At 39.5% G+C, this 12974-nt stretch overlaps 1 protein-coding gene across 1 annotated transcript in view; it reads right to left on the reverse strand.

Moving 5' to 3' along the window:
* LOC139713355 (C-Jun-amino-terminal kinase-interacting protein 4-like) overlaps positions 1-12974 on the reverse strand; it is a 130599-nt gene that overhangs the window by 4812 nt on the left and 112813 nt on the right. The window contains exons 20-27 of the mRNA XM_071625096.1: positions 11174-11378; positions 10052-10132; positions 9230-9297; positions 7879-8027; positions 6191-6362; positions 4781-4894; positions 3344-3520; positions 344-484 (exon numbers count right to left, since the gene is read on the reverse strand). Of these exons, the coding sequence (XP_071481197.1) occupies positions 344-484; positions 3344-3520; positions 4781-4894; positions 6191-6362; positions 7879-8027; positions 9230-9297; positions 10052-10132; positions 11174-11378 (1107 nt within the window). The remainder of the gene's footprint in view (positions 1-343; positions 485-3343; positions 3521-4780; positions 4895-6190; positions 6363-7878; positions 8028-9229; positions 9298-10051; positions 10133-11173; positions 11379-12974) is intronic.

Below are 12974 nucleotides of genomic sequence, written 5' to 3' on the forward strand. Positions count from 1 at the left end.
CACACTTTTCTACCATAATTAGCATAAAATTAATCAAAGTGATCAATAGTAAAAAGTAATCAGGCTTTTATGAGTTTCATAACAGAGCACTGTTTACCACAGGATATGTACACAAAATCACAAAATTGTGCCCATTTGGGGGTTACAAAAATGGGCTTGGCTTTACAAAAGTATGCGCGGACGTTGCAAATTTGGTCTAAAAAGTTGTGCGAGACTTGAACAAAGAATGTCTAAAGCCTTGTGATGAGACCTTCTGGCGTTACAGAATTATAGCGCAAAACGTCGAGGGAGGGGGGGGGGGCGGATTCTTTTTAGCGAACCCTTTTAGGGTTAAGACACTCACCAAGTCTGAAATCGATGTACCCCTCCCCACCACTCAGCACCAGCATGTTCTTGGTTGCCAGGTTGTCCGGGGGTGGCTGCTCGTTGTTGGGTGGGGGCGGGGCAGACCCAACGCTGCCAGTTGCTACCCCACTCGGAGAACCTATCAATCAGGCAGCAAGCAAACCACGTTTGTGGACTCAATGTCATTTCATAACAGACAAAAGAGAATTAAATTTATGTGAATCTTGCATGAGTTAGAGTACTGTAAAACCAGAAATTTTTGTTGCCTAAACCTTTCGCAAATTTCATGAGGAGCCAAGATTCGCAAAAGTAAAATGCACACGAAAGCGTTTGTCTACACAATGCATTGAATGCCAGTTCTGATATGTGACACTTTCGTGCCACAAATGTTTCTGGTTTTACAATACTACTCCTCAATTCAGATGGACTTCACTATCAAATGCATGGATAGCTCTACATGAAGATTGAATAGGAAGTTCTGAGAGCAATTCAACCTATTATAAGTGATAGAGCAAGCTTTAAATCCTCGTAGGAAACTATTAGTATCTTTTTATTCATTCTATGAGAGACAATTCGTTACCACTGATTTTGTTTTTGAGAAGTACTATGTGAAATATTTGCTTATACATGATACATACAATGAAACTGCTGCACAGTTTATAGCACCTTGGTTATTCAAGAGGTCTTGCTAGTTATATCATCACTATTAAAACAGTGTTGAATTAAGGATAATCATATGTATAATAAATGTGAGAGATTCTTTCTTTATCTCTGTGTGAATTTCTAGGCATTTTCTACAAAGTTCTTCAATAAATAGGCAGCCTCTATTTTGACCCTTGGCACATTTTTCTAAAATATTGTCTAAATCTCAACGATGGCATTGTCACCGATAGTAAGACATAATTTCAACCATAAGTCTCTTCATGAAGTCTGGTTGACGGCTGATCAATAGCTCAGACAGTTTCCATCGAAACCATTGCCTAATAATCTCTAATTCTTTTATGACAGTGCCATCTACCATGAGGGCATAGGCTACTGATGATGAGAACAATATCTACTAGCTGAGAGCTGGCTATACCAAAGAACATCATGGAAAATTACAAGTGTCATTCCATATCATGTTCTTATTGGAATGTAATAAACGATGTAAATCCAAACAAATGAAATGGTAGAAGTTTCATCAAAACTGCACCTAAAAAGGCAAAGTTATAAAATTTTAGAATTTCACAATTTCTCACAAAATTATGATGTTGACTGCAACATGCGCATATTACACGAGTCAATGCAGTCAAAACCTCACAACACTACCACAGGTTTATGCTCCCCCCCCAAAAAAAAAAAGAGTACAAAAAGCATGGTTTTTGGTTGATATATTAGCACCTTCAACCAAACCACCTGAAAAAAAAATCATTGTTGCTAGATTCTGACAACAATGCGATAATTTGATGTGAAGGATACAGGATATTCTTATAGGTAACGGGTTTCATTTCAAACTTGGACATTTCAATAGTGAAAATCTCACATCTTCACCCCTCTGCTTTATCATCTCTCGCTTTCAACGTGAAACCACGAATCCTAATTTTCTGTCCAAATTTAATCAGACTTCTACCATTCCGTATGTTTGAGTTTAACTGTACCCATTTGCAGTCAAATTGAACATGAAGCTGAATTGCCCAAAATGAAAGACGATGATGATGAACACACAAGACAGAGAGGAATGTTTGTGCTTGGAGCCCTAATCAAATTCACTGCAAAAATGGCCTACGTCTCCTTGAAGTGTGGGACCTTTTGTTTGTTTGTTTGTTTGTTTGTTTTTGTTTCATTAAACTCTTAAAGGGAAATTCTGGACCAGTTAAAAGTTAGTCTCATAACAAAGAGAAGAATGCTATAAGCACAACAGTGAAAATTTGATCAAAATCAAATAAAAATTAAGAAAGTTATGAAATTGTGAAGTTTTGTTAACTTTACAATACACTTCTTGAAAAGCCCCCCCCCCCCAAAAAAAAAAAAAAATTATTATTGATATCAGTACCTGCTCTATGCAATGAAACTCACAGATTTCAATTGCGATCACATCCATCCAATTTAACATCATATTAATAGCCAAAACATTTTTAAACCAACTCCATGTGGACATAATGATATTAACTGTTACTGAAGTCAGATTTCAAGTTCGTTTGCGTGTTCTGGTGAGTGTGCAGAACAGATATGGGGTGGGGGTAGGGTTGGGGGTGGGGAGCAAAATTCAATTGGCAAGCACGCAAATCTGCATATAAAAAGCAAACAAAAGCAAACAAAGCAAAATGATGTGGTACAGGTCCAAAACCAAAGAGCTGTTTTACTGGAGGTATGGCTGCTCACTTAGCAATGTGTGTGTGTGTGTGTGCACATATCAATTTTATTGAAATCAGTATTTCCTGTGATATGTGTGTTTTATGGAATATAAAATCAAATCTGTACAGAAAAAAAAAGCCATTCTTGTAATAGGTGGCATGCTAATCTTGCACGCAGTCAGTTTTTAGTTTGGGGTTATTTTCATTTGTCTCTTATCTTCTGTCTTTTCTATGTTCAAGCCAAAGGGTGACTGTAAGGGAGAATACAGCGTGGGTCATGTGATAAGCAATAGGTAAGATATTCCCAGAAGTAAGATGCCCACCTCAACCTTAGGCAGGGGGAAAAAACATAGAGGGGTGTATAATTGTGGTCAGTGGACATTAAATATGTATAGGACATTTGGCAGGAAGTTTCTGCGCAGAGAGCAAATAAAGTGCAAAAAATTATACAGCAGGGACAGAAGTCTTCAACTAAAAAAAATACAGCAACAGAAACCAGAACAGAATTGGAAGCACAGAGGAACCAAGAGCACCGAAAAAAGAATATAAAGAAAAATCCAAACAAGGGGAGCAATGTAACGATAAATTGAGGTGTAAACGTAAAAAGTGTAGGAAAGGGTGTGGTTAATTCTCACCGTCCACGCAAACCAACTTACTGGGATTACCTGGGACAGACACAAAGAATTTGACGGCGTCGCGGTGGCCGTGGAACGAGAGCTGGGCCTGGGTGATGCTGCAGTAGGGAATAATGCTGCCCGCCCTCACACTGTCCGTTTTGTTGTCGGTGTAGACACGGATCACCCCTCCCGGTCGAGTGCCCCCTGTAGAGGTCGGTTTCTTGCCTGAAAATAATTTATGACAGTTGTTTTTGCATTACACATCTTCATCACACCATTGTCCTCTTAGTGGTTTAAAACTTATTGTAACATCAAATGGAATCAAATCTACATACACATTTGTACAGGGTGCATTACCTCACGTCCTTAGACAGCATTTCAGCGAGGATGCAACATTCTGAGGCATGCGCGTCAAAATTGGATACTGTAAATCCAAAAATTTTCGCTTTCATTGAATTATGCAAATTTTGCAAGAGCACAGATTTGCAAAATTAAAATGCACATGAAAGTTCTTGTTTACACTATATGAATTGAATGCCAGTGGCAATTCCCAAATATTTGCATGCCCGAAAATGGCACTCGGCGTCAATTTGTGAAAATTTTATGCTGTGAATATTTCTGGTTTGCAGTAAGCTGATGATCACATCACCACACATGTCTCCTGATCTCTTGTACACAAATCTTTCAAGGAATTTGCCCTTTCTTGACATGAAATCAAAGAGAACTCTAGCATCCTTTGCATTAAATCATCTTGATTGCATCACTATAATCAGAATAATAGTCACAACTGTATGTTTGTTTGCTTGGGTTTTTTTTGTGTTTGTATTGGAGGGATGATAGTAATATTGTCAATCAATAATGTCAATATTACAAACAAGAGTAATATCATTCATTTGTGAAAACACTTCAAACTTATAAGCTCCAATAACCTTGTTGTCAAATGTCCCATTTCCAGAAACTTCAATCACTCTATTATTCTGACTTTTACGAATCTGAAATTTTTGGTTAAAAAAAAAGTTACTTGATTTCACAAAACAACAACAACTATGAATTAGAACAAGAGTTGAATCTAAAAAATGAAGTTTGATTAACTGTGGAAGCTGAGATTAATATGTTGAGGTGATATAAATAGGTGATGTCACACTCATGAATAATCTTTTTTTTCATGTATACAGGAAATACTTCAAGTATACTTCCATTAAGAAAGGAGTCAAAATCATGTGTTGATATGTTTACAAATAACTGTTTATACATCTATTCATTATGTTTCTATATGTTTCTCTCTGCATGTTTGTGAAATTTTAAATATATGAAATGAAATGAAGTCCCTCGAAAGAGGATAAAGAAAAAAAAGATATCAGACTTTATTCCGTATAAGCTGGATATGGATTGGAGCCACACTGTAACTCCCGATATCCAGGAAGTTTTGGTGGTTTCAACAGTGATCCATTCCCCCCCCCCCCCCCCCAACCCCTATGTACTTACTCTCTGTGAGCGGTATTGAAATGATGACACCGTTTCCCGTTCCGACCCACAACCTGTTGCATGCCATCATGACTGACGTGATGCGGACGAAGGAGAATCCCAGCTTCCCGGTCCCTGGGTAGGTTGGCAGCGACATAATACAGACGATCTCACATCGTAAGTTCTAGTTAATGAATCATTTTGTGAATATTTCAACATCGCCTCTTCGAAACTCTGTAAGGGTTGCTAGACAGACATTGATAGTCCTGACAACACTGATAACATGAAGATTACTACTGACTTGATAATGTTAATAGAAATAACACATTTTATACAATTGTGTTTTGTTATGCTTGCAGGCTTCCCAGCATTTCAAGAAAACAAAAATTCTTTGATTTTTCCCTGATGAAGTCTCAAAACTCCATGATAATTATTTCAACTCATTTCCATTCCCAGTCATCCAATGGATGTTGTTGCAACAAAATACTAGAAAAGCACTCTGAAAGCGCAGACCTCCGCCAAGCATGCAACCCATTTCCACCCGCACTGATCTTGTTTGAGATTAGCAATTTCCACCCATACGTACTGCATTGTGTGATGAAAGCCGCCTGATTTACCAATATAGAAGCCTTTGTTACGTCATAAACCCTCAGCTGCACAGCGCGCCTCGCCCTAGCAGAAACTAGAGCACGCGCTTTCATAGTGCGCGCATGCAAACCTCAAATACGCGCAGCCTGAACTCCCTAGTTCATTGACCCTACCTGCCAAAATATCAAAAATCCTTCATAAATTCCCCCAAAATTCTCGGATCACTACCAAAAGTTAATCGTTTCTTACTTGTGTCATTCTTAACCTTTCCTGCAAGTTTCATCACAATCCGTTCACTACTTTTTTAGTTATTTTGCACACGGACAAACGAACGAACGAACCAACTAACAAACAAACCAATGGTAACGAAAACATAACCTCCCCCCTTGGCGGAGGTAATAACAGAGTCTGACTGACTACTTTCAATTTTCGGGCCAATCAAAATTCCCTGACTTTTCCCTGATTGCCAAAAGTAAAATAATTTTTCCCTGATTTCCCCGATGGACTGGGAATCCTGGCATGACAAAGCTATCTCTTCTTGAATATGAAATGAAATATCAGCATAGTTTCAGATTCCCTATTTGTCACTGCTCTTAACACAAAATTGAGATGATTATCCTCCTGTGATAAAATAAAGAAATCCTTCCACTTCAGTAATTCTAAATGAACACTTTGGCACTTCTGTCGCCATGGCTTATACAGTTCCTGAATATTACAGCTGTAAAGTATAAGACTCAACAGTGCATCTGCATTCATTCTATGTTTGACTGGGAACACAAAAATCCTTCGCGAGCAACCCCCAGTTTTGTTTCTCTGCCACCAGAGGGTGCTGTTTAGACTCACCCAGCATCTTGCTGACGTATGGCTCGATGTCAACGTCCTGTAGGTGCTGGTGTGTGTGTGCGTGGTAGAGGCGCAGGGTGCTGTCCAGTCGGATGGACACCCAGACCCCGTCACCTTGCCAGGCCAGCAGGCGCACTTGACTCTCCTTGCGTGGGTGGGCATCAAAGGATTTCTGGCCACAAAAAAAAAAATTGATCCACATGATCAAATTTAGAGATTTGAATAAAACCTCAGCAATTTGACAGCTGTGCAGAGTTGACAGGGATATCTCCACCATTTTATGCCTTCTCTTTACTCAGCCAAAAGCATGGCCACTATCAAGTACATCTAAATAAAGTTCATTGATCATGACCTTTCATCTTGGGAATTGACCTTTGACCCATAGGCGTGCACAAGTACTTCCTCATTAATTTCTGTACTTCCTACCACATGTCCATTTCACTTGGCTTTTTCTACTTGAAGCTGTGGGAAGAAGACATTTTTGTTGTGTGCTCAAGTTCAGTGACCTTTCGACCTTTTACCTGAAGAAACTTTACCCAAAATATAATCAACACATACACACTTCATGTAGCATATCTGGGCCAAGTATTAATCAAATAAATCAATAAAAATCTTTCTTAAATCAAGATAATGAGATCTGGGGGTGAGGGGATAGTAGGACAACAGAAATACCGGCTTGCACAATGGGATAATTCACACAAAGACACGACATTTCCTCCTGTGATAATTGCTCCAGTCTTATTTTCCGCAGGGACTTAGAGTTAGGGTTAGGGTTGTGTTTGGGTTTTTGGTTTAGTTTGATGTGAGATTAGGATTACGGTTGGGGTAATGTTTGTGGGTAGAATTTATGCTTGGCTTAGTGTGCACATGTATCATGGGAGCAATTGTCCCAGGAGCAAATGTCATGGAACCAAGTCACCCACTAATTTGTTGGGATCACAGCAAACAATCAACTTTATTTTGTCTGCCAGGGTTCAAACCACTGATGAGAGATGACAAGAACTTGCTATGAAAATGTATTCTATGAATTAATTGTTCTGTCTTCTCTCAGGCTTAAAGGGGCTGTACAGTACTGGTTGAAGTAGGGATTCATGTTTTGAACATTCCTAAGTGAGATAATGAAAAGCTCTTATGAAATATGAAAGAGCATGTAATTTTAAGAAGGATTCAACATTTATTTGATGAAAATTGGTTTTCAAATGGCTGATATCCAAAAAGTGCTAATAATAAAAGGCGACATGCCACAACTTTATTAGGATCTCTTTGTTTCACCTTGTTTTTGGATATCTCAGCCATTTCAAAACAATTTTCATCGAATAAACTTTTGATATCCCTTAGATATATCTATATCAGATATATCTGAATATCTCGCAAAACGTTAAAAGCTAAATCCTCATCTCGACCAGAACTGTACACACCCTTTAAGTCCTACAGAAAAAAAAAAATGAGATCATTCCCTGGGCAGATCAGAAATTTTGTTTTGTTTTGTTTTGTTTTTGTTTTTTGAGGGGGTGGGGAGCTAAAACAAAACATAGTAAAAAAACAAACAAAACAAAACTGTCAAGCCAGCAGATGTCAATATTTTTTAGATGAGGAAACTACTTCTCATTTCCATGTTTGCTTTACCAAGAGATATTATCTGAGACTTTCACAACTTGGCTATAATCTTGTCACAGAATAAAACTGACCTCCACTTTGAGGGTCTGCGGGTGGATGACGTGGATCTTATTCCTGAGTCCGCACCAGACCCGGTCCAGGACCACCACCATGCAGCGGATTGAGTTCTGTGGTCGGCCCAGGTCCAGTACATGGTAGTTGTTCATGTCCCACTGGCCATCTTCAATGGAGTGACAAAGACCGACAGATACTTGTTTGAATCTCAGACAATGACCGAATGTAATACATGATGTGACAGCATTCTGAATATCAACACTTGCTATACTTTGTAATCAGCAATAGCAGTGCGACAAGAGAGTTACAGAAATTGTTTCTACAGGAATCAAGTCTGCCTAAGTCAGTGCTTCTCAACCGGAGGGCAGCAACGTGGTCTTCGTATTAGATCTAACTCAGCCTCAAAAAAACTGCAGGAGCCAAAGTAGGTTTCAGGTTAGAAAATAAAGTTGAGAAGCACTGGCCTATAAAGTGATGTCTCTAAAATTGATTTGATCCAAAGACTTGCCAGTTTTCTATTCTCCCCACATGACAGCTTTTCCTGCCTATGTTCAGGCAACTGATATATTTGCCGATGTGTCATTGAGACTAGGCTGCTTAGCACCCTACTCATTCCAGGACAGATAGTGATCCTGCTATGCATGGGTATATGATGCTTCCGTATACTTTTTTGATTATTTCCCCAACATGGTCAAAACTGTACTATATACATATATAAGAGCTTACAGTACACAGAAAAGGCAGATAAGAGAGGGAGATAGAAAGATTCCTTACCCATGTCCTGGCAAAAACTTGTGAACAAATACCAGTAAAGAACTAGAAAAGCACTCGAAGAGCGCAGACCTCCGCCAAGCATGCAGCTCATTTCCACCACTTATCTTGTTTTTCCATAGAGATCAGTGATTTGCACCCATACGTACTTATAGCATTGTATGCTGAAAGTCGCCCGATTTCCCAATATAGAAACGTTTTGTTACGTCATAAACTTCCAGCTGCGCGGCGTGCCTCACCCTGGCAGAAACTAGAGCACGCACTTTAGAGCGCGCATGCAAACCTCAAATATGCGCAGCCTGAACTCCCACGTTCATTGACCCTACCTGCCAAAATATAAAAAATCCTCCATAAATTCCCAAAAAATTCTCGGATCACCACCAAAATTTCATCGTTTGTTACTTGTCTCATTTTCAACCTTTCCTGTAAGTTTCATCCAAATCCGTTAAGTACTTTTTGAGTTATTTTGCACATGGACAAACCAACAAACAAACAAACTAACAAACCAACGCTAACGAAAACATATACTCCTCCCTTGGCGGAGGTAAAAATAAGCTACCAAGAGGTTCACACAGCAGTATGTACACACGCACTCACCAGCAGATCGGTGGAAGACTGCGACTGTGCCATCAGCCAGGGCTGCTAGCACACGGCCCTTGATGTGTCTGCCGGAGTGAAGAGAAGTAGAAACAAATCAAATCTTATCATTTGCACGAAACAAGTATCAATCTCGTCTTGAATGTAGGAGACATTGGACAGGATTATTATACAAATGTCAATGGAAACAAAATTTCTATGTCCCATCACAGACCAATAAAAGATGAATCTAAAAAGATGAATCTGACATTTCTTTTTCTCTCCAATCGATAATGGATGCTAGCAAACACACTTTCCACATAATCAGTATTGTTCAGTAATATCACAGCACAGTTTTTCATGTTAATGCACTGCTTTCATGAACTGGATGCTTCTAATATTGAATCAATGAACAAGTGCCACGTGACAGAGGCGATGGGTTGGCAGGCTTTACAACATGAAATAAGATGTAATCTTAAAAAGGGGAAGTCCACCCTGAAAATGAGGTTCCATGACATTTGCTCCTGTGACAATTGCTCCCATGAAATATCTGCACGCTAAGCCAAACATAAATTCTAACTATAAACATAACCCTAACCCTAATCGTCACATCAAACTAAACCTAAAACCCTATTACAACCCTAACCCCAACCCTATGTCCTCGGAGAAAATAACAACAAAGCAATTGTCCCAGGCACAAATGTTGCGTCACTGAAAATTAGTTGATGTGAATAGAAGCAGAAAAGTGAAAAGAAATGTTTGAAAGTTTTGTCTCCTCCAGGACAGTAATTGAAAATTGGAATGGATAAAAGTCCCCTGCGAGGACAGGATCTCGACACTTACACAATGGCAAAGATGGCGTCCTTTAGTTTGATGGCGTGAAGACACCTCCTCCACTGGGACACGGCTGAGTGGACGTAGAGACTTGGGTGAGATGAAAGGAGATATGAACCGTAAAGAATAGAGTCATGGCAGTTTCAACAATGGTCAAGCTCAGGGAACTACTTTCACTTTACAAATCTGTTTTCATGCAGTAGTAACTAATCATCAGCAAAGTGGTTTGAAAGTGTCTGAAACTACCTGCATTAGTCCATTAGAGTATATCTTACGATATTAATCCTCCACCAAAGTTATGTTTTTGCCGGCATTTGTTTGTTTGTCTGTGTGCAAAATAATTCAAAAGTTGTGAACAGATTTGGAGGAAACTTGCAGGAAAAGTTCATAATGACACAAGGAACAGATCATTAAATCTTGGTGGTGATACGGGAATTTTTATGAATTTTTGAAGGATTTTGTACCATTTGGCAAAAAAGGTCAATGAACTTGGGAGTTCAAGATGAGCATATTTAAGGTTTGCGTATGCGCACTAAAGCATGCCCTCTGCTTGAGGCACCATGCCAAGCAGGAAGCTGATGAAGTATTACTAACACAAGGCTTCTTGCTTTTAAATATCACTAATTTTGGAGTTTGGGTAATTTTCAGCATACGTGTATGAATGGAAATTAGCTACTTGGCACACTGTATGTGCTCTCCGAGTGCTTTTCTAGTTTCTCTCTTTTTTTTTTGTGAGGATGGCCTATTCTGCAGTTTCTCCTTACAAGAGCTTAACACTTCATGGTGTTTGAAAACGAAAAAGACAGACTCAAAGAAGACTCACTTGAGATGTCATTGTGTTTAGGAACATTTGGTGAGACAAGAGCCTATTACAAGACGATTATTGCTGAACAAGATGGTCAGGTTTGTCAGTTTGTTGCTATGTGCATCAAACTAGTATCCATTCATTCACTATGATATCAGAGTGATTATTTCAAAGTTGATGAAAGTCTCACTAATGTAACATTAACAAGCTTAAAATGTTGTGAATAGCCTAGAAACTAGGAACAAAGACTTTCCTCTTTGCTGGCAATGTGTACATCATTAATACACACAAACAAAACATGAAGAAGGTCATTTACTCCAGCTTACTTTCCATTTTGAGCCCCCAGCCACATGGTGGGCTTGACGCTGGTCATCTTCTCCGCCACCTCGTGCATGGCGTCGCTGACCGGCGGCGCGTCCGACAGGCCGTCCTTCAGCAGGTCGCTGGACGTCCCGCGCCGCTGGCTGGCCACGATGGTCTCGGTGGGGATGGGTTCCGTGGTGGCGCCCAGGGGATCTGTGGGGGAGCCCTCTGTTTGATAAGTCATGGGGAGGGGAGATGGTGGGGGAGGGGGAGGGGGTTGATGTTTGATGGATGTTACATTGGTACAGTGCAAAAAAAAAAATATGTTTCATCATAAAAGACATAGGAGGTGGCCATTAGAGGTGATGCAATAGAGGGGAAAAAAGGATTCCATAATGATGGAAGGTAACACAAACATGAAAAAGAATAAAAAAATACAAGAAGAAATAAAGCAATATATAATAGAGAAGAAGATATACAGTACAAAGAATAGAGAGAAAAAGGGACAGACAAAGAAAGGGAAAGAATATGGAATAACTTCAACAAGCCCTTTACCACACAGAGAACTTGGTTTACAGCAGGGAGGTGTTAGAGAAGGAGAGACAACTACTGCTCTCCTTTGAAGTCATGCGCGGCACCGCCGAGAAGTTGTTACCCATGTGCTTTGACAACAGAGAGCATCAATAATCGGGACTAGCGCTCTCACATCAAGAAATACTTGCCCCTACTGCAATTCGCTCTCTCTTTCAATGTGATGGCAACAATGAATTTGTGTACCTTGAATTGGAGCAGCGAATCAAAATGCAGTGTAAAACTAACAATTTTAACAGCAAATAGTTTAAAAGCATGCTGGAGTACTTTATTTGAAAGATCAAAATATCCCAGATTAAAAGATAGAAAACTAACATGCGCAAATGTGCGCATTATAGCAAAATATTAGGTTTTTAAGAGGGCCTAATTTTCATTTCATTTCGATTTGCGCATTACGAAAAAACTAGAAATACATGTTTATGACATGGTATTCTCTCCTAAACTATTCTAAATCAATTCAAGTATTTTATTTGAAATTTTACGGTGAAATAAAGCTTGTAATGCAACGAAAGGTGAAATGCGTTCTTCGTCTATGAACTTCGTCTTGCAACAAGAGCGGTGCCGAGCATGACATCAAAGTGTAGTGGAATGCTAGACATCCCATTGTAATGCCTTGAACCCAAACATGTGTTTGCATGAATTATGACGAGTTGCCACTCCATCTCTGTAACACATCCCTGTTTACAGTTATAATCACTTTTTTCACCATCATGACTAATATCCAGCAATAAACATTTGGTGAATACCAGTCAACATGTGGAAACACAGGTGCAATCCTGGGCCCCATTTCATGAAAAGCTGATAAGCAACTCTCACTGGAATGCCAACTGTCACATTAACGACAAGAATCCAGCTTCCTGATTGGCTGTTGCAATTGGAAGTTTCCATTCCAGCAGGAGTTGCTATTCTAACATCTTTTATGAAATGGGGCCCTTTCTGGGGCCTTTTCTGTTCAGCTGTGATGAAATTTTGACCCACCAAAAGAAAACTGTTAGTCCTGAGGACTTCAGTAACAAACCAGCATGCATGCCACCATTTGATCATAATCAGCATTCCACCTTTAAAAAACAACAAAAGTGTTTATGCCCACTAGAGAGAAAACCATGGCGACAGGTGTTTGCAGCATTTTTACATCTGCACCACATCTCTCCACTCACGCACCTGGCACAGGGGCAACTCATAAAGTTCACGTTAACAGTGCATCAAGAAGCACTGATATGGCATAGCAATCCT

The sequence above is a fragment of the Diadema antillarum genome, unplaced genomic scaffold (assembly GCF_040938485.1).
Source record: "Diadema antillarum isolate AM-2024a unplaced genomic scaffold, OU_Dant_1.0 seq00001951_RagTag, whole genome shotgun sequence".
NCBI classification, from domain to species: domain Eukaryota; kingdom Metazoa; phylum Echinodermata; class Echinoidea; order Diadematoida; family Diadematidae; genus Diadema; species Diadema antillarum.